Source organism: Brassica napus, chromosome C7, assembly GCF_020379485.1.
Source record: "Brassica napus cultivar Da-Ae chromosome C7, Da-Ae, whole genome shotgun sequence".
NCBI lineage: Eukaryota > Viridiplantae > Streptophyta > Magnoliopsida > Brassicales > Brassicaceae > Brassica > Brassica napus.
Window position 1 is genome coordinate 22,804,601 of NC_063450.1, and position 25,784 is coordinate 22,830,384.

General features: G+C 33.9%; 3 protein-coding genes across 6 annotated transcripts; 1 reads left to right on the top strand and 2 right to left on the bottom strand.

Moving 5' to 3' along the window:
- Positions 1 to 1,204: 1,204 nt before the first annotated feature.
- Positions 1,205 to 3,197, bottom strand: LOC106425373 (cullin-associated NEDD8-dissociated protein 1). 4 transcript variants are annotated; one of them, XR_002659913.2, is made up of 6 exons: positions 2,514 to 3,161; positions 2,252 to 2,420; positions 2,099 to 2,153; positions 1,947 to 2,031; positions 1,723 to 1,850; positions 1,205 to 1,334 (listed from the first exon to the last, which is right to left on the bottom strand). XR_002659913.2 is itself a non-coding variant. In XM_013866110.3 (5 exons), exons 2-5 carry the CDS (start codon positions 2,389 to 2,391, stop codon positions 1,792 to 1,794), a joined length of 339 nt encoding a protein of 112 aa, XP_013721564.1. In that variant the 5' UTR covers positions 2,392 to 2,420; positions 2,514 to 3,160; the 3' UTR covers positions 1,560 to 1,791. The 4 variants fall into 4 exon arrangements, 1 of the variants encoding a protein (XP_013721564.1); XR_007325959.1 differs by having other exon boundaries at positions 1,947 to 2,153; positions 2,514 to 3,156; XR_007325958.1 differs by lacking the exon at positions 1,205 to 1,334 and having other exon boundaries at positions 1,560 to 1,850; positions 1,947 to 2,153; positions 2,514 to 2,654; positions 2,760 to 3,197.
- A 590-nt stretch (positions 3,198 to 3,787) lies between these two features.
- On the top strand, positions 3,788 to 16,230 carry LOC106425361 (very-long-chain 3-oxoacyl-CoA reductase-like protein At1g24470). The gene is made up of 4 exons (XM_013866098.3): positions 3,788 to 4,228; positions 6,766 to 7,051; positions 15,591 to 15,660; positions 15,785 to 16,230. Exons 1-4 carry the CDS (start codon positions 3,910 to 3,912, stop codon positions 16,022 to 16,024), a joined length of 915 nt encoding a protein of 304 aa, XP_013721552.2. The 5' UTR covers positions 3,788 to 3,909; the 3' UTR covers positions 16,025 to 16,230.
- Positions 16,231 to 19,270: 3,040 nt separating this feature from the next.
- Positions 19,271 to 20,738, bottom strand: BNAC07G11100D. The gene has a single exon (XM_013871446.3). It carries the CDS (start codon positions 20,122 to 20,124, stop codon positions 19,402 to 19,404), a length of 723 nt encoding a protein of 240 aa, XP_013726900.1. The 5' UTR covers positions 20,125 to 20,738; the 3' UTR covers positions 19,271 to 19,401.
- Between the last annotated feature and the right edge of the window lie 5,046 nt (positions 20,739 to 25,784).

Here is a 25,784-nt window from a genome sequence, read left to right on the forward strand (position 1 = left end):
CGACTTTGCTTATCATGGACGACTTTCAAGTAAGTCGTCTTACTTGACGACTTCCGCGTAAGTCGTCTGGGAAAAGTTAAATATTTAAGTTTTATTTTCCAATTGCAAAAGTAACCTGAGACGACTTACAGATAAGTCGTCCAGATTTAATAAAATATTGAAATTTTTGTTTTCCCGGAGACGACTCGTCCAGGAAAAGTTAGATATCTGACACAATTCGGTCAAATGTAAAACTAACTCATTTACCCTAGACGACTTATCAGTAAGTCGTCTAGGATATTCTCTAGATTTTTTTTTAACAAACAAAGATGACGACTTAAAAGTAAGTCGTCCGTTTGACCAGAAGACTTATCCGTAAGTCTTCTACAGCCAGACTACTTACGAGTAAGTCTTTTACACGAACAGATCTGGAAAAAATTTCAATTTCATACCTTAAACTAGTGATATGACTTCCTTAGCACACATAGTCTTCTCCAACCACCCAGAATCTCAAACGAAAGTAACCCACCAAGAATAGTATGCTTGAATGGCTCTATCAACCATAAAAAATTTTGAATCAAAAGCTTGAGTTTTTTGGATGAATATGGAGGCAAAGTGAAAGAGGTGTTGTTTTTAGTTCATAACAAGTGAGAAAGAGAGAGTGTAAATCGATTTTAGGTGCATTAAGAGCTTCAAATTGGTTGTTCATGGTGGTTGGGGTATTGATGACAATGGCAATCTTGTAATTACTTGAAGATGATGAGGGTGAGAGAGTAAAAATGTCATTTTCGGAAAGGAAAAAAGTAAAAAAAATTTGATGGCATTTTCGTGAATATTATGAACTTGTGGGGTGAATAGGACAAAAGAAAAATCCAAGAAAAGCATGAGTTAGTTTTAGGTTTGACTTTGAGTTTTGAGTCAATCTTGCAAAAAGCCCTTTAAAATTTCTTTTTGTAGAGCAAAAAACTTCATATTTGAAATTATAGAGTGTCTTTTGGAGATGCTCTAAGCGAGTTAAATTTCATAGTCGTAGAATATTCGATCAGGGCTAGGTAAGTTATTATAGGTGGTCGTTTGTCTTAAACATTTGTTTATGTATGACTTAATATGATCTACCTAAACCAAACAATATGTCTCTTTAATAGCCTTTTTACTTTGGGAGGATAGGCACTTAGAGCATCATTATCCCAAATACTCATTTAGAGGTTCTTAATTTTTTTAATAATTTTATGATCAGACCTGACCTTGTCCTCAGGCTCAAACTAACCATCCCACGCTTCACTACATGGTTCATCTCTAGCTTACTTGCCACCATCATGGTGAGATCCTTAAGAACCCTGCGTGCCAAAGTTGAACTGAAGAAGCATAGTAAGAGAACGAATCCAAAGCATTTGCTTTGGTATCCCTTTGCCATTTTTTTTATCCTAGAAAATAAACTGATCCTGATGTACATTTTTCAAAATAAAGAATCCCTCATGGTTTTATAAGATGTGACATATTTTTACTTTAAAGAAAACACATACCGCGAAAGCAAAGTACAATGAAAAAGCGATACACAAACATAGCATGAGTCCAGGGAGAAAAGTAAGAAGCTTTATTCCATAACACAAATTGTATGTTCAGGCAACTTCAACTAAGTTTCGAACTCGTTTTAGGATTGTTTGCCAACAAGATAGTGCATCAAAAACTATCTTGGAAGATGTTATTATATAGTATCTAAAAGAAGGAAAAAAAACACTCAACTGAGGGAGAATTTGGTAGATTTCAGAGAGTATCAGCATCACCAGCTTGTGATTCAGCAGCTCTCAAACCTTAAGCCAAAGCACGTGCTCTGTTCTGGGTTTGTCTTTCTACAGCAACCATGTATAAACCTAACACAATATCATAAGGGGCTGTCTCTCAGAGAGAAAGAAAAAAGCTTTACGAGTTTAAAGAAAACAAATCGAAAGGTCCAAGAAGAACATTACCAACTGCACTTCCGAGTGCACAGTCCCAAAGAATCCTCATTGACCACTTATCGCTGATTATTCCTCTCACGCCATCATACTTGCTCTGCAATAAACTCACTTCAAAGCTACATTTTAGCAGTAAAAAGTCTCAAACTTTATGAGATCAAAACCTTCCCTTCAGCAGCAATATGCTCTTCTCCAACCTTCTTCACCAATGGAGCAAGACTGGAAGAAAATCATACATCAAAGATCGAATTCAGTCAGCTAATTTACAAAAATCTCAAGACAATGAAAGCCAAATCTACAGAGAGAAGAAAGCAAACCATTTAACAGCCAATCCAGAAGCATCACCAGCAACATCATCAAGCTGTTTAAGTATGATGCTCGACAATTTCATCTCCAAGTCCATATCGAGTTTAAAGGATTCCTTATTCAACTCAGTGAGCAAATCAGAGGTTGCCATATATCTAAAATCTTATCTTTGCCAGTCATCTAAACATTAACATAGATAAAACACAGATATAATAAAGTTTTGTGTAAATCAATAACAAAACCGATCTTAGATAAAAATATATGATGAAAGACCTTTTCAATAATTCCAGAAACTTGTAAGGGCTTTATTAAATGTAACGTAGGTTCCTCTTGGGTCTAGAAGCACGCACATTGTGGAACTGCATGGACTGTACGTGACTTTGGGGGAAAAGCATTAGAACACAGCCGTCGGGCCTTCACGGGTGTACAGTAAAGGTTAGAATCAGAACTTGAGTCAATAGGATGGGTTGCAAAAGATCTCCAGTTACTTCATTGGAACAGAGTGCTTATGGAAATCACCTCAACTGAAGCCAGAAGCCTTACAGAACCCGCAATCTGTAGCTCACCCCTCCAACGTGATAGCTAATACATCTGCACTCTTGAAGAAGTTTCACCACTGCCATCTCGAAGTTGTGAAAAATACCGCTAATAGAGTTGCTCCTGAGATTGCGGTCAGTGATACCAATCTTGCGTAGCTCGTGGTGAACCAAGCTGGTTAACAAATATCATTCAGGCTGACGCTGGTTGCTCATTACCATCTTTAAGAGCGTGAGGCTTTCGTTCATTCCTTCTACTAGTGTTATATCACGCAGAGTACCTCAACACTTCTTTATCTTCCCTCGTCATGGGTTTCTCTTTGTTTTATCAAGACTTACTGGTGTTTTTTTTTTTTTTTTTGCAACTAAGACTTACTGGTGTTCTTGTTGCTCTTTCTTTTATTTGGTTCCCAAGCCACTTGTTTTGGATAACAATATGTTGATTTTACATCTTCAGTGACCAAAAAAAAAAAAAAACAATTTCCCTAAAATCATTATTCTTCCTGATGTGTATTTGAAAGTACTCTTTAACTTTTTGTTACATTCGTTTAAGTGTTTTATTTCTTATTCTTTTTTTTTGTAAATAATTTTAAAAATATCCTAAATAGTATGATGACGTTAAAAATATGGATTGAGAAAACACAAATTATGCAGATCATGGAGAAAAATGGTTACAAGAGGTCTTCAGCATGGGGCAAGGGCATATCATCGAACATGAATCTCATAGGGCGGCTCGGAGCGATGCAGTCAGACGTGCATTCTCATATGATGGTAGAATTGTCGACTATAGAATTATCTATGTAATATTTCTCATCGTTGTAATAACATAATTAATCAGACGTTAAAAAAGAAATAGTATGATGACATATTGACTTGGTCTTCTTTGTAAAGCTACAATTTATTATAATTTATAATTTCAATATCATTTTTGTGTAATATGATTAAGATTGAGCAAAGAAAATAATAAATAAATCTCTCTTTCTTTTTTTTTTCTTTTTTGAGCACAAAATAAATCTCTCTTTCTCAACTCTAGTTGTCCTACATAAAGAATGAGTTAGCTCCACGCCAGTTCTCATGACCAAACAAATTAGGAAGCAGATAAAAACAATTAAAAAGGTGATAGAAAGAAGAACATGCAAAGAACATGGCATCTCCATGTCGTAAGCTTCATAGGCTTTCTTTCTCTCGTTAGACTATTCTTTCCTCTCCTGAAATGGTTCATCACGAGATTCCTACTCACAAACCCTAAGCGGCTCAAACGTTATGGCTCGTGGACTATGGTCACTGGAGCCACAGATGGAATCGGACGAGCCTTTGCTCACGAGCTAGCAAAACACGGCCTTAACCTCATCCTAGTCAGCAGAAACCCTTCGAAGCTCGCTTCCGTCTCCGATGATTTCCGACAAGAGTTTCCACAAATTAAGATCAAGATCATTCCTTTTGACTGCTCTGGTAATTCTAAATGCACTTTCTTACTTTTTCATTTCAGTGCTCACTTCTTTTTCGGCCAATCGTCTTGAGCTAGTCCACACAGAGTTCTCGACTACTCGTTTGTGTGTGTGCTCACGCATATAATTACTACATGATTGTAACATTGGAAAAATTATTGTTCTTTCTCAAAAGAAAAATCTTGATTCAACAGCCAGGATAAAAAATATAATTACTCCGCACAAATAATTCGAAACATAAATGAATATATAGAGTACACAATTACATTTAGTAGTGTATTTGTAAGAGAGCCGCAAAATATACTAGACTTTGTTATAATAGTATAACGGAAAAGTAAAATAATACTATGCACTTACAAGATTAAAATTTAAAAACCAAATGTTTCTTAAAATACATATTTGTTAATTATTTCGAGAAGGGCACTCTAATACAAATTTTAGCACTATGTATTTTGTTGCTAAGAGTACTTATGGACCTATATAAACTCTATTAGAATCATTGCTCAAAAGAAAAATTATATTAGAACCCAATTATTAGGATAATAAGATGATTTCCTGACAATAATGAATAATCCAAGAAAATCCAGTGTACGTTGCTCATTTGCAATGGTTCCGTAGTAAAGCGACAAGGAGGGTAAAAGCCATCATGCCATGTTAGGTTTGTAACGGCCCAGTTCCTGGCCCAAAAATTTCTTAAAGAGAGCCCGTTGGGACTGCGGCCCACTAGGGTAAATGACCTAGGGTTTCCTTTTTTTTCCTATAAATAAAGCTGTCTCCTCTCTCTTTTCTCTCATTCTGAAACTTGAGCGAAACCCTGCAAAGATTTAGAGAGATTAGGAAACCCTAGCCGTCAAGCTTCTCTTTTCTTTTTCTCTCTTCTTCTCTCACGTCTCTCTCTCCTCGCCGTCGCCTTCTCTCCCTCCTCGCCGGTGCCATATGGTGGTGGTGGTGGTGGTTGCAGCCGATTGGTGGTGGTGACTAGATCTCGTCTCTCTCTTGTTTCCTTGTTCCAGATTTGTTCAGATCCCATTCCCCTTATCTCTTGTTCCAGATCCAAATCCAGATCTAGGCTAAGGTGGAGTGTCTTGAAACCATCTTGTTCCCATGTACTGTATACTCCTTTATGTTGGAGTTAGGTTTGATTAGACCCTGTTTGAGAGCTAGGTTGATAGAACATGTTTATTGCTAAAATATAGATGAATGGATCATGATGCATGAGAACCATCATACTGCTAAATGGGACTTAATGAACTGTCTTGTGTTGTTGTGACGATGATTGGTTGATAATTGATGCTTGTTGATTGGCTTGTGTAGTCCCATATGTTTATTGTGAATGAAAGCTAAGAGGCTAGAAAGAAACGAATGCTAAGGTGATAGATGACTATTGATTGTTAATGTTACTATAAGTAGAACTTGAGTGCGATGTGTAATGTGTGTGACACCGATAACGGGTGGCGTCTAGTGAATGAGTACGAGTACGAGTCTAAGTGTAAAGGAAAGTGAATGAGAATGAGAAGGGATAAGTGAAAGTGGATAAGGATGTGAATGGATAAGTGAATGTGGATGTGAATGAGATTGGATAAGTGAATAACGTTAAGGTTAAGCATGAGTTTGGGGAATCATATAGGATAGAGGGCGTACGTGGATTAGCTCTACGCTAGGCACCCATAGGAGCTGTGGGGTAGTGTCCCGTTGGGGCAGCCACATGAATATGGGGTAGTGGTCTAGCGAGAGTTACCCACGGAGTATGAGAAGACGAGCCAACCGCGAGACGCGGGATATAAAAACGTGCATTGTAGGAGTCCTTAGTTCATGGTCGGGTATCAGGGTGTTGAAATGGAGTCGGTTAAGTCTATGGTTTGATGTGTGTGGCAATGAGTGAGATCATTGTATTGATTGATCGCTAGGTTGTTAGTAATGTATAGAATTGAGAATGTTTGGAAAAGAATGATGATGATATGAAATGTTAAGATGCATTAATTGATTGTAGTGGCTAGTCAGTCCTAGTTCCCGCATAGAGTAGTATAGAGTGTCATGCGGGCAGGCTGGTCTAGAGTCGCTTTACTGAGTAACTTGTTGCTCATCCCTCCCTTTCCATTTCCCTGTGCGCATGACTGTAAGTAGAAGTATATGGATGTGGGTGGGACTGTATTTCAAAGAAAGGTTATGCGTCCGTCGACTCTTGGGACCAGTTACGAGACACGTAGGGTTGTCTAAATGAGTAGACACGTGTCCATAACGCCCTTTCGATAACCCCGGTCGGACACCGGGGGATCGGGCCGTTACAAGGTTCATCCGTCACAAAGCTATAGACGTTGGAGAAATCATTGACAAATATTTAATAATAAACCAATTCAAATTAAGAACTCAGTTGGGCATAATTAAGTAAATTTTATGTTGTGATCTTAATGTTTAGAAAAAACATTTGGTTTTTACAAAGATTAGTATGAACTTCGGCTCAATACTCAAGAAATATAGCAAATGTGATATAGAATTAGAAATATGTATTTTTGAGTAGTGAATAATGATAAAATTGTTCAGAAGGAGGATATGGAGCCATCGAGGAGGGAATCAAAGGCGTTGAAGTTGGAATTCTTATCAACAACGTGGGGATAACTTATCCACGAGCCATGTTCTTCCACGAGGTTGACCAACTTACATGGACTAAAATCGTTAGGGTTAATCTTGAAGCCACCACTTGGGTCACAAGATCACTCATCGGACCAATGCTTCACCGCCGTCGAGGAGCCATCGTCAATATTAGCTCCGGTGCTGCCGTTGTTGTCCCTTCACATCCTCTCTACGCCATCTACGCCGCCACCAAAGCGTTAAGACTTTCCACACTCACTTTTCTTTTATTTAGTTTTCATCTGGTCAATGCACATTTCAAAATTATAGTCTCATGAACAACAAAACCGTGCAGAACTATTAGAGGTCTTAAGAAAAATATTTGGAACACTAATTGTTTTTTTACAAGATATGTTATGTCAATTAAGATGGAAATTTATCTATAGCTAAGAGTATATGATAAAATCATAGGAAATCAAAGTGGTTATCATGAGGTATAACTAAAAGATCGGTACTTAAATTAGTTGCTTAGCAATTAGAACTAAAGGTGTCTACAGAAAATATAATTAAATGAAAAATTCTGCAATTTTACGTTTACCGTTTTGTACTTTTTGAAGTAAAATTCAGCAGTTTTTTTCTAATATTGTTGATAAGCTTTCTTTCTTTCTTTTTTTTTCTTTTTGAAACATTGATAAGCTTTCTTTAAAATCATATATAATAATGTAAAACGGGATGTTTTCAAATCAAAATAAAGTCTATTTTTATATGTTTTGGTATTAAAAATCTACTTCATAAGGGAAACGGCTACAAAATTTGGTTTCTTTTCAAATTACTAACTACAGCTATATTGGTGACTTGCATATAATCCAGATTAAGGTTAATTTCATTCCGGTATTCAATTTCTTGGTGGTCGTTGTATCATAAATATGGAACTACTCAGTCATTAGTATATGGGGGACCTTGATCATCCAAAATTGTCTAATGACTCGACTCCATTGAGGTCGATGTATACCTCCCCACCACCCATATTAAGAGATACGCGCATTTAAGCTAGGTAGATGCTTAAAGTAATTAATGGAGAATAACCACGCTAGAAAACTTATTTTGAGATTTATTGAGATGTATATATTTTTGGGTAAAATGTTAATTTTGAGATTTGTCTTAAACTCTTATATTAGTTCTGCACATTATGATAATGAATATTAATATTATCAGGAATGTTTATGAATAGTTAACTGAGCTTTTAGATTAGGTAGATAAATGTAATTAAATGTTGATGTATGATTCTTAAGCTTTCAATTTATATTAATCATTTATTATTTTATTTTAAATGCTATATTATTCTATGCTAATTTAATTAAAAATATTATTTAATATCTGAAAAATATTTGATGAAATGCCTGAATAAATATTATAAGTATTTTGCATTCTTAGCTAACCAAAATTGGTGTTACGAAAAAAAAGCTAACCAAAATTGATCATTTAAGTGTAGGGACAATATGAATTCATGTTTATAACTTGTCTTGATTCAATTAGATTAAGGAAATATTTACATTTTCAGTGTGTTGACTTTGATCATCTAGAATTGATTCTTAATTATTACGATCACACATCCTAAACATATGGTTGACTTAGCGTAGTTGAAGCTTTGAGCATATCAAACCTCATTCTAACTAAAGTGATATTTGTATAAAATGATAACTAAGTAACGCTTTTACCTTGATAGAAATCAAAAGTACGATTGTCGTTCAAAGTTGATAAAAATGTATTTGGTTATTCGGAAAAGCTTGTTTATTAATATGTAACTAGATGATAATCAGTGCATGCGCGCTGAATGAATTCTTATAATAATGTTTGTTTATAAAATGATTTTTTATCGATTATAAAATGATGAATACAAATATTGTTCTCTTAAATATATCATCGTTGTTGAAGAGTTAACGTATTACATCTCATTTTAATTATTTTTAAGACTTCATATGCACAAAATAAAATTATGTTTTGCGGCTGACACAAATCACTAAAATCAAATAGGCAACATCGATTGTATAATAAAGAAAGGGGATTAGATTTTCTGCTCTCGATTTGTTTACTATTGACTCTCCATAAGTGATTTCATTTTCTACCTCTACAGAATTGTGCTTTCGTTCTCGTATTTGTTTCATTGACATGAGTTAAGTTTCTTTTTTAACTTCTTTTATGAATTCAGTGAGTTACATAAGTGTCAGATAAAAAAAAGAACATCTGTAAAAATTAGTTTCACTCCATATACATATCTAATAATCAAAATTTTGAAAAAAAAATCACCGGCAAATTATATTAACAGGTTAGTATTCAAATCTAATATATCAAGATGTTATAGAATATAAGTGCAGACTCGAAATATAAATGTTTATCTAATATATATTCACCAGTTCGGTCTAAAAATTATCTAATTAGAACAACAAAACAAATTACTTATTTCACCAGTTCGGGTAATATCTGAATCCAAACGGGTAATCTCCGAACCCGAATGGATATACGAAGATAACCAAACATAAGTATACTTAACTCTATATTTATAGTTTATTTTTCTCATTTTATTCAAAATATTTATATTAATGATTCTTATTGCTCAAAATTAGATAATATACATATAATTATGGACAAAATCATTTGCTACTCACTTAAAATACATATCAAGTTCTTGTTTCTTGCATTAACAAAAGTTTCATCTAAAATTTCAAAACAACAACTAAATTAGTGTTTTTTTATTTTTAAAGTTTTATCTACAAACCTATTAATAGTTTAATATATTAAAAATTAAAAAAAAAACAGCTAAGTTAAAATATATTTAAATACAAAAAACTTAAATAATGAATATTTTATTTATTTTTTCTTCAAAATTTAAATATCTGAACCCCGACCCAAAATATCTGAACCCGAACATAAAATATCGGAACCCGACTCGAATTGTAGAAATAACCAAACGGGTTCTATACCTTTATACTGAAATATCCGATACAAACCCGAACGTGTATCCGAACGTGTATCCGAACGCCCACTCTATGATATATTATCATTTGTATCTTGCTTGAACAAAAAAAAAGTTAAACCATTGATTACAATTTTTTTTAATATGGGACTTTTACCATTTTTAGTAATTTTTAGTCTTTTTAAAAATTCAAAATATAACATATAAGAAAAAATATAGTTGTGTTGTGAAACTAGAGAATAGAATCTGTATGTTTCTATATTATTCATAAACATAAGGAGCTTTTTATATATAAGGAGTTACACCGTCATAGAATAATGGAAAGACTAGAAAAGGAAATACAAATATGGAAAGAGTACAAATCATAATCTAAGAAGGAAAAGGAAAACCAAAGGTGGCCGACTCTCTCTCTAGTCGTCTCTCTCTCTCTCTAACGGTATGGGTCGGTTATGGACCGGGCCGGTTATGGACATCCACAATATGATTTATAACACTCCTCCTTGGATGCCATAACCATACAGAGTTTGTAATACGCTTTAGATGTTGCCTCATTAAAACCTTACCAGGAAAACCCAGTGGGACAAAACCATGGTGAAGGAAAAAGAGTACAACATGTATTACTCCCCTTGTTCTGAACATCACTGAAGGTCTTTCAGTCTACGCATCCCAATCTGATGCATGAGCTTCCTGAACGTGCAGGTAGGAAGTGATTTGGTGAATAGGTCAGCTGAGTTGTCACTGGAACGCACTTGGACGACTTGGACCTCGCCGGCTTTCTGAAGCTCGTGCGTGAAGAAGAACTTAGGCAGTATGTGCTTCGTCTGGTCTCCTTTGATGTAGTCATCCTTAAGCTGAGCAATGCAAGCTGCATTGTCCTCATACATCATGGTTGGTGCGTCCTTGCCTTCGGTCATCCCACAATCAACTCGGATATGGTTGGTCATGGACCGTAACCACACAGACTCGCGGCTGGCCTCGTGAATAGCCAAGATTTCCGAATGGTTTGATGAAGTGGCCGCGATTATCTGCTTCATGGAACGCCATGATATGGTTGTTCCACCATGTGTAAACACATAGCCTGTCTGTGATCGAGCATTTTGTGGATCCGAAAGATAACCTGCATCAGCAAAACCAACTAAACCTTCTTTGTTTTGGTTAGTATAAAATAGACCCAAGTCTTTCGTTCCTTGCAGGTAACGAAGAACATGTTTAATCATGTTCCAGTGCCTTTGGGTCGGACAAGAGCTAAATCTAGACAATAAATTCACGGCAAAACATATATCTGGTCGTGTGTGACTAGTCAGATACATCAAAGCTCCTATGGCACTGAGATATGGCACTTCGGGACCAAGGACTTCCTCATCGTCCTTCTTAGGGCCGAATGGATCAATGTCCAAACCAAGAGATCTCACGACCATGGGGCTAGACAATGGGTGAGACTCGGCCATATTAAATCTCTTGAGTACTTTCTCTGTATATGACATTTGATGCACAAGGATTTCATCTCTAATGTACTCAAGTTGTAATCCCAAACAGAATTTCGTTTTTCCTAGATCTTTCATCTCGAATTCTTTCTTAAGATATTCAAATGTTTAGGAGATTTTTCCAGAGGTTCCTAGGATATTCAGATCATCAACATACACAGCTATGATCACAAAGCCCTGGCCGAATTTCTTTATAAAAATACATAGACTGATCATGTCATTTTTATAGCCCTCTTTCACTAGGTACTCACTTAGTCTATTGTACCACATTCGACCTGATTGTTTCAGTCCATAAAGTGATTTGTTCAACTTTATACAATGTTGTTCTCGAAAACTTGATTTGTCTTTCAATTTAATACTCTCTGGTACTTTCATATATATCTCATTATCCAGTGGACCATATAAGTATGTAGTTACTACATCCATTAACCGCAAGTCTAATTTCTCTCTTATAGCCAGACTTATCAGGAATCTAAAAGTAGTAGCATCCACCACAGGGGAGTATGTCTCCTCATAATCTATTCCTGGTAACAAGTCGTGCTTTATATCTAACGACATTACCATGTTCGTTTCTCTTTCTCACAAAGACCCACTTATGGCCGACTGGTTTAACATCATAAGGTGTCCGGACTATTGGTCCAAATACATCTCTCTTCTTTAAAGATTTTAACTTTACGTTTATAACTTCTTTCCATTTGATCCAATCTGATCATTGAGTGCACTCATAAATAGACGTGGGTTCATGATCCTCATTATCATCCATGATTTCAAGTGCTACATTGCATGCAAATATATCATCAATGTTGACATTCTTTTTGTTCCATTGTATCCTAGACAAGACATAGTTTATTGAGATCTCATTATTATCAAGCCCTTCAGTACCTTGAATCTTGGCGTCCCAAGAATCAGTATTAGATACATCAGGGTCGGCCGCATCTAAGCATTCATGATCGGCCGCGATCGCTATTAGGGTTTTGGGATCGGCCGCGGCTAAGTCCCGGGATTTAGGAACGGTCGCGGTCGTGTCTAGGATTTCAACCATCTCGGTTTCATTATCTGCACCTTTCTTAGTTTTCCGAGGGTTCTTATCTTTGGAACCTATTGGTCTATCACGTTTCAAACGTTGTCTAGACTCTGTAGCAACTTGATTGTGTCCCTCTTGAACATCAATTCTTATTGGTGCATTAGCAGCTGGTATATATGACTTAGTCACTCTTTTCGGGTCAGCAAAGGAATCTGGTAATTGATTAGCTAGCTTTTGTAAATGTATTATCCTTTGGACTTCTAAATCACATTCTTTAGTCCGAGGATCTTGCCAAGATAAGGATGTTTGATTCCATGTAATTTCTTTTACCAGTTTACTGCTATCTCCCCCTAATGTTGGATGTTCGGATTCATCAAAGTGACAATCCGCATACCTGGCCTTAAATAAATCACCCGTAATTGGCTCAAGGTATTTCATAATCGTGGGAGAATCATATCCAACATATATTCCCATCCTCCTTTGAGTTCTCATCTTTGTTCTCTGTGGTGGAGCAATTGGAACATAGACGGCACAACCAAATGTCTTAAGGTGGGATATGTTTGGCTCATGACCCGTAAGCAATTGTAATGGAGAATATCTATGTTCACTAGACGGTCTGATACGAATCAGTTTGGCCGCGTGCAAGACCGCGTGTCCCCAAGCTGTGGCCGGAAGCTTAGACCTCATAAGCAATGGTCTAGCTATCAGCTGAATTCGTTTTATGAATGATTCGGCCAAGCCATTCTGTGTATGTACATGTGCCACGGATCCACACTTACCCCCATGGACATACAGTATTCATTAGTATTCATTAGTATTCATTAAACGCTTGGGACGTGAACTCACCAGCATTGGTCTCTATCATTCCGACCTTAGCATAGTAAAAGGTTAGTAGAGAGCGCATGTATAGACTCTAGGACTTTCTTATAGCCTTGGCCGATCTCTATGATCTGAAGGAACTCTTTGTTTCCTTCGCCCTTAGTCTCAATATGAAAGCCATTCATTCGAATGTCTTTAAAGCTCAATATGATTCTCTTAGAGCTGGGTGGATACAATGCATCAGATATCTCTAGATGCGTACCCTTAGGCAACATGATATTAGCCTGGCCGTAGCTCTCTATGAGACTTTAGAGACTTTTATATCAAAAACTTTCATTCATTAATAAAATAAGTTCAAAGCAATCAAAACATAGAAAACACAAAGCAAAAAACACAAAAACATAGATTGCCGAAATCAACTTTGATCTTTTAAACAATCTGAAGTTTCATAATCCATGAGATCATCTCGTTCATGATTGAAATCTTCTTCACCATCTTGATAACTCATATGAGCTTCAGGATTCTTCCCTTTCAAACTCTCTTGATAGAGGTCAACGAGATGTTTGGGAGTCCTACATGTAGCCCAATGATTATCCATACCACATCTATGGCACACGGATTTGGTTGAGTTTTGTGGTTTAATTGATGTACCACGGCTTCGGCCATGACCACGGCCTCCATAAGAGTTTCCTTGGCCACGACCATATGAGTTGCCTCGGCCTCGACCAAACGAGTTTCGTCCTCGACCACCACGTTCATGCCATTTTCCACGACCACGGCCATGTTGGCTATCACTCTGGACATGGTTCGACTCTTTCTTATCCTCTACGGCCGCATGTGCCTCAGGTAATGGGTTTGTTCCAGGAGGTCTCAATTCACTGTTTCTCATCAACAGTTCATTGTTCTGCTCAGCGAGCAAGAGACAAGAGATCAGATTAGCATAAGTAGAGAAGCCCTTCTCACGGTACTGTTGTTGTAACAACACATTTCTTGTGTGGAAGGTGGAAAAGGTTTTCTCAAGCATATCCTTATCCGTTATATCCTCACCACACAGTTTCAATTTAGAAACTATCTTAAACAGGGCCGAGTTATACTCTTCCACGGACTTGAAGTCATGGATTCTGAGATTCCTCCAATCATACATAGCCTTTGGAAATAACACCGTTCTCTGGTGATCATATCTCGTTTTCAACTCTATCCAAAGGTCTAGAGGATTCTCAATAGTCAAATATTGATCTTTGAGACTCTCAATAAGATGATGGCGTATAATTAATATAGCTCCACATATATCTTTCTCACTTGCATTATTGCCCTCGGTGATACATTCACGAGTCCCTTGGATTTTAGGATGATCTTAGCATCAAGTGCCCATTGCAAGTAATTATCTCCAGAGAGATTTAGGGCAGCAAAATCCAAGTTATTGATTTTTGACATCTAAACCTCAAGTCGGGTTGAATGGACCACCGAATAGAGAAGAACGCGAGCTGGTTGTTGCTGTTGGGTCGCGAACAGGTTGCTGTCTGTCGCGAACGGATTGAAGCTGAGACGAGTCGCGAATCGGGTCGTGAACGTACTGGGTATCGAACGGTATCGGGTCGCGTCGAGCAGGCTGAGATCGTGTCTCGCGAACAGGCTGAAGTCGCGAGCTGAGGAACGAACTGAGGTCGCGTGCTGAGATCGGGAACACCTTGAGTATGGGGTTTTAAGTTCTCGATCAGATTAGGGTTCAGACTTTAGCTTAGGGTTTAGAGCGTAATCGTGCTGATAACGTGTTGTGAAACTAGAGAATTGAATCTGTATGTTTCTATATTATTCATAAACATAAGGAGCCATTTATATATAGGGAGTTACACAGTCATAGAATAATGGAAAGACTAGAAAAAGAAATACAAATATGAAAAGAGTACAAATCATAATCTAAGAAGGAAAAGGAAAACCAAAGGTGGCCGACTCTCTCTCTAGCTGTCTCTCTCTCTCTCTCTAACGGTATGGGCCGGTTATGGATCGGGCCGGTTATGGACTTGCACAATATGATTTATAACAAGTTGTTTTTATTATATGCTTAATGATTGTTTAATTTCTTTTAATAGTATAAAATTAAACAGAAAAGAGAGTTTAGATTTTTTTTTATCAAATATGTATTATTCATAATCATTAATTGTCATATATATGTTAACCATATTAGGTAATTCCGTAGTTTTTATTTAAGGAAAGAAAAAATATTTTTTTGTACACTATTAATTAATTTGATAGTTAGTTTAATAAAAACATAGTATATGTTTATATGGACCGACTTATTTTTCTAACAATTCTAAAAATCATTTTCGTGATGACACGTGGCTACGAAAACATGTTGTAATGCTCGAGGATTAATATATAGGGATATCATGTTATTAAATATAAAAATGCCAACACGTGCTTCAATGAATTTTGTGATGTTATTTTTTCATCAACTAGAGATGTATGAACTAACGAATAAGTGAATCGGTGCATGCAGTTATGTTGATAAACTATCAAGATCTCTACATGTGGAATATAAGCAGTTTGGTATCCACGTCCAGTGCCAGGTACCTTTTCATTTATGTTTCTCTCTCTCTTTGACTAAATGTTATACTTAATGATTTCCCACGTAATGTGTAAGAAAAATTATAATCCTATTAGCCACGTAATTGTGTAAAACTAATGTGGTAGGTGCCGTTATACGTGGCAACGAGGATGGTGTCAGTAGTAGCAGCAGTTGATAAACCAAGCTTCTTTATACCGTCGCCGGAAGTCTACGCGAAAGCGGCGGTTGAGCAGATCGGAATTGGATCACGATGCTCCCCATTTTGGGCTCATTCCCTTCAATGGTTTCTCGCAGGACTTCTGCCGGAGAACCTTCTTGATATTTGGCGTCTCTCTATCGGCCGTCGTAGAAGAAGTATGTCTTAATTCGCTCGCTCAATCATGTTTTTAAAGTATTTTAGCTATATATTTTCCGGTTACTTTTTTTTACTATAACGTTTTTCTCTTACTTCCTAGTCTCTACAGTAACTAAGCATCAATATACTATCAACCAAAATAAAGTAACTCCAAAATGAACATTATGTAAATTTATTAAGACTTGAGAGCGTGCTTTAAATTTTTTCGTTAAGACCTTTTAAGCTCCACAACAAGAACATGAAAATAAATGAAACATTTTTTTGGTTAAGTTATTGCTATTCAACACCAATCCCTACAAGATGTAAAGACTCTTTTTTTTTTAAGAAAGACTCTTTTTTTTTTCTTTTTTTCTTTTTTGTTAAAAAAAGACTCTTTTTGTTACTTGATGTGAAGTGTTCATTGTCTATTTTTAAAACAAAACAGCAGTGCTGAAAACAGGTAACTAATTTGTGCCTCCAAATTTCCAAGAGAATGAGTTTATAATTCAGATCAGGAACATATCTCACGTGTAATTAGTATTATTTATTACTTTGAATCCATTTACTTACTACCTTCACTCTAGAGGGGTATTATTTCACATAACCCTTCATATATTTTCATTTAGCTCCACAAGTCACTCTTTGTTGGGCCATGTGATATTTATTTTAATTTCTATGTGCCCATGAACCACTTATTTTCTAAATCTGTATGTTCGCTGCTACAACATACAGATTTATGTAAGTAGAGAATTGATTGTGGTGTAGTTGCTTACTTGCGTTGCGTGTTTGTTCCATCTAATAACTTACATACTTCGTTCTTTTCGGTACTTGCATCTATACTATTTCTATACTATTAAAGCGGAATTTTTTTTAAGATTATGCTTCTGACTTTTCTAATTAATTACAAAAAATTTCATTAACTTTTTCACTGACTTTTCTAATAATAAACCTGATTTTGTCAGTCAAAACAATAAACTAGATTTGTAAAGTTATTGGGCTTGGACCTATTAAGGTAAAATAAGATATATGTTTGTTTTGCTTTATGGTTGAATTGGTTTCTGCGACCCAACTTGATCATTTTTGCATGTGATTTTAAAATCAAGTAATAGTGCGTCTCATTTTAATTTTTTTCAGCAAATTAAAATATTTGAAAATATAAAATATCGACATTATAATTTTTTCATAATATAAACATTACAGATTATATTTTTAATAAAAACTATAACATTTTTTCTGAATATAGTAACTTTATGTTATTAAAATTATTTGTTATTCTTTAATATATAATTTATACCTTAAATAAATAGATATGTAAATAAAATAATTTTCAAAATATTTCTCCCACTTTATTATATTGGTGATTCACAATATGAAGATTTTTTTTTATTTTACCTCAATTATTTGAAATGATTTAAAACATAAATGTAACCAGAACCGAAAAATTCAAAATTTTTATATATCCATACCACACAAAATATCAATATATTCAATCACTTTAACCAAAACTCAACTTCATTTCTAACCAAAATTGTTCATATATTTCTAAACCAAAAACCACAACCAAACTGAAATCAAAAACCAATAAAAGCAAATTAGAGTCGAACGAAAAACGAAAATGTTTATAGCGAAATAAATTAGTTAACAAACAGTTATATCAATAAATTTGTCAACAAATATATCCTCGCGCTTTGAAAGCGCGGATCAAAATCTAGTTTATATTATTAAAACTAAAGAAATTTTTGGTACTTTTTGGTGAATATCAGTATAAATGAAAATTATTTTAAAACATTGGATATTGGTATAGTAAAAAGTATAATATCCTTTTAATAATTTCATTAACATAATTACATTAATTTGTGTTTCTATATTTCACTTACTTTAACAATTTCATTAATTATATTATCTTAACAATTTATCATAATAATAATTTATCATAATAATAATTATATTACCATAATAATTATACTGCATAATTTTATTTATTAGTTAATCAATATTAACTTTGTGCCAATTATAAAATCAAAAATGTAAAATAACCGGATTTTTCATATGGTTAAACGTTTAGTTTGTTTTACTAAATTTTTTTTATATATTTTAGTTTCAATCGGTGGAAAATTACATAGCCAAAAACATAATTCAAAAATATGTTTTTGTGAATAAAATAATAACTTAAATCAAAATAAAAAAGGGTATTACATTTATTGTCACTTAATTTTTCGCTCTATATAATTATTTTACTAAATAAAACACTCTTTTTATTTCACTTAATTTAGCCAAACACATAGAAAGAGTCTTTTTTATTAGTTTGTATAAGTTGATGACAAAAAAAATATTAGTTTATAAATTAGTTAGGCGTGAACATTAGGTATCCATTTAGGTATGTATTGTTCTTTTCGGATATCGTTATTTTTTGTTTTGAAAATAGACCATGCTCGAATATTATAAATTTATATGTAGGTTTTCAGTTAGGTCATTATGAGTCTGGATGAGTTCGGTTCTGATGTATAGGAACCTAAAAATATCTAAATAACAAACTTATCTGAAACGAGTTTGAATATTTGTACCAAAATAATCATATTCGGTCTAGCTATTTTGAATATAATTAGTTATATTACAACTCATCTAAAATATATAACACTAATTATGAAAAATAAATATCATTGTATAAAAATGTAAGAACTAATATCCGCGCGGATGCGTGTATCAATCTCTAATCTATAGTACTTAGTTAAAGTTGTATAGTTGCTTTTTATTTTTCTAAAAAAATAGCTTTGGGTATCTTGATTCTTACATTTATCATTCCTATGTTATTATTTTATTCACTATGTATAAACTCACAATTAATTAATATATATATATGTATATATATATATAAAGGCGTTAGAAAAAAAATTGCTTTTGGCATTTTTTTTATAAATCAACTACTTTTTTGAAACTTTTATAAATCAGCTATTGCTGGTAGTTTTCTCAAAAAGAGAAAAAACTATTGCTGGTAGTTGCGAGTGGTGAAAAAAACTAGTTTTTAGAAAACTGCTTTAAAATTTAGGAGATGTAAATTAGTTGGATAAAATAAATCATAGAAGTGGAAAGATAAAATATGCAAATAAATGTTTTTACACTACAAGGGGAATAAACAAGCAAATTGCAACCTACACTCCGGTTACTAATATTATCACTCCATTTTTTTTAATACTCTCTGTCATATTCTATCAAGTATAACCAAAGTTTAGTCTTGGCCTATAAGGTTTGACCTGGAAACCTCAAATACCATCAACCGTGCAATTAGAACACTGTACGAACTATAAATTTTAAAATACATCCTGTTTTTATGTGATTCGATAGAAAATAATAGATAAAAAATAAATGTGGAACACGAAAAAAAAAGAAGCAAAAACATTCAAGTCTGGGTTACTTTGATGAATCCCTTTTCTTCCTAAAAACCACCTCCGTATCCAAACCCAAGCCGTCCACATTTCGCACGTGAACCACCTCCGATCTTCTGAACAGCCTAACCAATGCCTCCACACTATACAAATCGTTCGCAGAATACTTATCCGAGCGTGTAGAGAGAGCCACATGTAACACACATATACCTCCTGGTCGTAGTGTCCGTTCAATCTCTCCAACGAACTTCTCCGGGTAAAGCGCATGATCAAACACGTTAGAGAATTCGAAATCAAAAGTCTCATCATCGAACGGCTGGTGATGAAAGTCTCCTTTGACCACCAACGGTGGATACGGAACAAGATCCATCCCGACCGAGTCTGTCACGCCCACACGTTTCAGCGCTTCCACTTCTTGTCCGACTCTAGCTCCGACGCAGAGACATTTAGAAGCGTTGGATAAGAAGTTTTGACGCTTAAGATCTTGGAAGAATCTTGAGAATACTTTGATCTTACGGTCCCAGTCTCGTGTCATCCATATCGTACGTAGCCTAGGGTTAAGCGTTTTGTTGAGCTGCCGTTGGATGTAGTAATCGTAAGACTTGTAACCGGGTCGGATCTTGATGAGATCTTTTTGGGCGTTGAAGAAAGGTTTACGTTGTTGTGTAGAGAAGAAGAAGAGCATGGGAGGGAGGGTGACCAAAACAAAGACGAAGAGATATTTCAGAACCGTCTTTGATTGCTTCATTGTGTTTTTTTTTTGGTTCAAACACAAACCTCTGAATCTCTCTCGTTCTAAAGCGTCGAAATCGAAAATAAAGCAAAGAATAAGGTGTAGTTGAAGGCAAATTGAGAATATGCCAGCTAATGAATTTATGACATGTGTTGATTTTTAATTATTGGCTACTTACAAATGGAGTATTAGTTAATAGAAGTACAGAACTTAGAGCATCTGCATTCAAGTATCAGGAGGGGGTTCACACAGTTTCAAAAAAAAAATAATATATAAAACCCTTTATTATGAACATATATCACAAAAACTCCTCACTATGAACCCGTATAAACACTGTTCTGCGGGCTACACGCCACAAGGCAGCCCACAAATGGTTCGGCTAGTAAATTTTTATTTTTTTTAAAGTCAAACGAAAAAAAAATTAAAATAATCAAAAATGCACATTGGGAATCGAGACTGGTGGAGTTTGCTGATGGGATTGCTCTTAGGTTTACCTCCTAAGGTGAACCTTTAAATTCATCCCACCCTTTAGGACCAATCAAAGTGACACATAAATTATTAATTAAAAAACATTAAATTATATAAAAAATAGGTACAAAAAATAAAAACGCTAATTTTAACGACGCTAACGCTTCCAGCTAAACCCTAAACCCTAAATCTTAAATTTTAAACCCTATACCCTAAATTCTAAACCCAAATCCAAACCCCTAAATCCAAACCCTATACCCTAAACCCTAAACTTAGACCCTAAACCCAAATTATATACACTAAACCCAAAAACTAGACTATAAACCTAAACTTTATACCCAAAATCCATGTCGTAGACCCTAAACCCAAACCGTAAATCTTAAACCAAATTATATACCCTAAACCCAAAACCTTAACCATAAGTTCAAACGGTAAATTATAACCCAAACCGTAAATCTTAAACCCAAATCTTAAATCTAAAACCCAAACGGTAAACCCTAAACTCAAACCCCAAACTTAGATGCTATAGGGTTTGGGTTAAGGTTTACGGTTTGGGTTTAGGGTCTAAGACTTGGGTTTAGAGTATAGGAGTTAGGTTTATAGTCTATTTTTTGGGTTTAAGGTATATAATTTGGGTTTAGGGTCTAAGATTAGGGTTTAGGGTATAGGGTTTGGGTTTAGGGGTTTGAATTTAGGGTATAGGGTTTAGAATTTAAGATTTAGGGTTTAGGGTTTCGCTGAAAGCGTTAACGTCGTTAAAATTAGCGTTTTTATTTGTTGTAGCTATTTTTTATTTAGTTTAATATTTTTTAATTAATAATCTATGTGTCATTTTGATTGGTCCTAAAGAGTGGAATGAATTTAGGGTGAACCTAAGTGGAAAGATAAAATATGCAAATAAATGTTTTTACACTACAAGAGGAATAAACAAGCAAATTGCAACCTACACTCCGGTTACTAATATTATCACTCCATTTTTTTTAAGGACAAAACTTAGGTTAGGGTGAACCTTTAAATTCACCCCACTCTTTCTGACCAATCAAAGTGACACATAGATTATTAATTAAAAAACATTAAATTAAATAAAAAATAGTTACAAAAAATAAAAACACTAATTTTAACGACGGTAACGGATCCAGCGAAACCTTAAATCCTAAATCTTAAATTCTAAACCCTATACCCTAAATTCTAAACCCAAATCCAAATTCAAACCCCTAAACCCAAACTCTATACCCTAAACCCAAATTATATACCTTAAACCCAAAAAATAGACTATAAACCTAACTCCTATACTCTAAACCCAAGTCTTAGACCCTAAACCCAAACCGTAAACCTTAACCCAAACCTATAACATCTAAGTTTGGGGTTTGGGTTTAGGGTTTACCGTTTGGGTTTTAGGTCTAGGATTTGGGTTTAGGGTATAGGTTTTGGGTTTAGGATTAACCGTTTGGACTTATGGTTAAGGTTTTGGGTTTAGGGTATATAATTTGGGTTTAAGATTTACGGTTTGGGTTTATGGTCTAGGACTTGGGTTTAGGGTATAGAGTTTAGGTTTATAGTCTATTTTTTTGGGTTTAGGGTATATAATTTGGGTTTAGGGTCTAGGATTAGGGTTTAGGGTATAGGGTTTGGGTTTGGATTTGAGTTTAGAATTTAGGGTATAGGGTTTAGAATTTAAGATTTAGGGTTTAAGGTTTCGCTGGAAGCGTTAGCGTCGTTAAAATTAGTGTTTTTATTTTTTGTAGCTATTTTTTATTTAATTTAATATTTTTTCATTAATAATTTATGTGTCACTTTAATTGGTCATAAAGAGTGATGTGAATTTAAAGGTTCACCCTAGAGGGTGAACCTAAGTTCTGTCCCTACCAAATTGGTGTTAACGTGAAGTGGGAAGGTGATTATTTCCGATTTCATCATCTAATCTATTAAATACGAATTTAGACTAACCCTTAAATTTGCACAATATTTACAACTTCGTGCCATTGAAATAATTAAATGACCTATTTTTAAGTAATTTTTGTATTTTCTAAAATTAATGAAGTAATAAATGCTCATACTTCTATGTTTTCCAAGTCTTTTTCAAAATTAATAAAACATTTCCTAAATTAAATTCACAATCAATTCAATATAAATCTTTTAACTTATCTATTTCATATTAAACATTATAAACATTAATGAGTATCAATAATATATACAAAATATTTATGTAACAATATAAGTTACATTTTGTCTCATTCCCCCACCCCCAACAATTCACGTTACTATTCATTTTTTTTTGGAACAAATTCTTCTTCTTCCCAATATAAATATATTACATGCATCATTATAATTATTTACCAACTTACCATCTATATAAAATAATTTATTAGACATTATCGTAAAATTTTGATCCACAAAAAATATAATCTATTAAAAGAGAATTACAAATTAAGACTAACCCTTAAATTTGCACAATATTTACAACCTAATGCCATTGAAATAATTAAATGAATCTATTTTAAGTAATCTTTGTCTTTTCTAAAATTAATGAAGTAATAACTACTCCTACTTCTATGTTTTCCATGTCCTTTTCAAAATTAATAAAACATTTCCTATATTAAATTCACAATCAATTCAATATAAATCTTTTAACTTATCTATTTCATATTAACATTATAAACATTAATGAATATCAATAATATACACAAAATATTTATGAAACAATATAAGTTACATTTTGTCTCATTCTCCCCCACAATTCACGTTACTCTTCATTTTTTTTTTGAACAAATTCTTCTTCTTACCAATATAAATATATTACATGCACCATTATAATTATTTACCAACTTACCATGTATATAAAATAATTTATTAGACATTATCGTAAAATTTTGATCCACAGAATAAAATATTTGTATAGATGCACGGATCATATTCTAAAAATGGTTGTAATAGAATTGACGGTTTACAAAACAAAATAAAATTAAAAAAATATAAACTATAAAATTATCATGCTTATAAATGTTATTAAATAATTATTTAACACAAGTAAAAATTTAAAATATATACTATCACTTAGACAAAATAATTTATTTATAAAAGTAAAAGCAAACATCCGCAAAGTCATGGTTTAAATATACACAAAATTAAGCTCATTTATAATTTCTTATCAGTTACATCAAATTTATATTTTCATTTTATTTTCTTACAAATATTATAGCTAATGTATCATTTATAAATAGCATGCTAATTCACAATTGTCTATTTTCGTACTTTTTATTTAAAAAAATTGTTCGCTATATATCTTAGACATGGATCTAATTATATAAATGTTATATTTTTTATATAATACCCAATATCGGTGATACATTTTACTCTAAAATGATAAAATATATAATTAAGTACAAATATATCATTTACATTTACAAATATATCATTAAATATAAACACAAATTAAATACTCGCGCGGTCGCGCGGATCAAGGTTTAGTTTTCATTATACGAATGAGCTAAGTCCTATTTTGGAACTCAAATAATATGACTACATTTACAAATATATCATTAAATACAAAGACAAATTAAATACTCGCGCGGTCGCGCAGTCTATTTTGAAACTCAAATAAATATACTATCTTTTTCAATCCATATATATTATCCCTACGTATTAATTACATGTACTGATTTATGAATATACATGAAATTTTTGAAAGAAAAAATCCATACAAAATGATAGGAGTCTTATATGTACAACATGTATGCCCTTGCAATTGCAAACGTAAATTCTTATCATGTCATACTACTCCTTTATCATCTTGAAGCTTCATTTTTGTATCAATGATAAATGAAAACGAAGTTTCAAGATGATAGAGGACTCATTCAGATAGAGACCATCTTTATGATCCACTTGAACCAGTAAAAGATGCAAAGAAATTTGGGCCTGAAATTATGCATTTTAAAGCCATCCTTAATCAAGCCCATCGTCACATCCATAATCACCTTAAACCGGTCCACTGACTCGCCGAAAAAGCGCCTCATGTTATCTTGGTAGAACAACAATCATAGAGTGGCCTCTCCTTTTCTTGCAACAAGTTGTCACTCCATGCCATTTCATCTATGATGCAAAGTGGGGTGGAAAATAACGATGATTATACTTCAACAGCGACGTAAATTGTGTTTTTTTTTTTTTTTTGTTACAACTCCATCTAAGTCTGTAGAGAAACGGAGTGGTGTTGCTTGGTCATACACGTAACCGAAAAATCAATCCATAACCTCTAATACTTCTTAAATTTGCTGGCTTAATCGTTGCTTTAATAACTTAGGCTTGTTACACTTTATATGAAGAAAGTATACTGTTCCAATACTATGAAGAGATGATGCACATCATAATTCCAAATAATTTGATTCCTTATATATTTTTGATATTTATCCAGATTTTAAAATTGTATTTGTCTACAGTTTTATTTTAAATATCATTCAAAAAATAAACTTCCTAAGAATATATTTAAAAGCTAGATATAACAGAGAGTGAGAAGAAAGAAGGATTGAAGGGAGATGAGGTATTGAATCAGATGATAGATGTGAGCGGAGGTTAAGTAAAATCAAACACACAAGATTAGTTCCAGCTAGATATGTGTAGATAAATAAACTGAGCCAAAACGTTTAATAAGTTTAAGTTGCACTCAAGTATGTTAGACTGACTTTTAAAAACTTGAATCTGTTTAGACAGCTTAACAACGATGCTTTTCAAACAAAAAAAAAATTGAAATGTTATTTTACTTACAACCATTTGTTTTAAAATTTGCGGAAAAGCTGTCGTATTTGTAACATCAATGTCGTACGAATTAAATGTAAACTAATTCTCAAGGAAGCTGGTTTACAATTAGTCGGTACCACATTACAAATGATTGATACAACGGACGACGACGACTCATCGAACTTCTACAGTCGACTAAGTCAGCTAATCTATCATTACTATGAACATTCCTTAACCACTAGCAGTTGGATTTAGAAACTCGTCGCCTGGGCCGGCCCTGGCACATACTAGGTGAAACATTCGCAACAGCCCCCAAAGTTTTTGAAAAAAATTACGTACAAATAGGTGCTAAAATAAATTTGTAAGCCCCAAAATTTGTAAAAAAAAAAATTTTACATAGACATAGCATAGCCACATGGCCCTAAAATCTCAGGGCCGGCGATGCTCGTCGCATATTTCGTGGATTAATTTGTTGT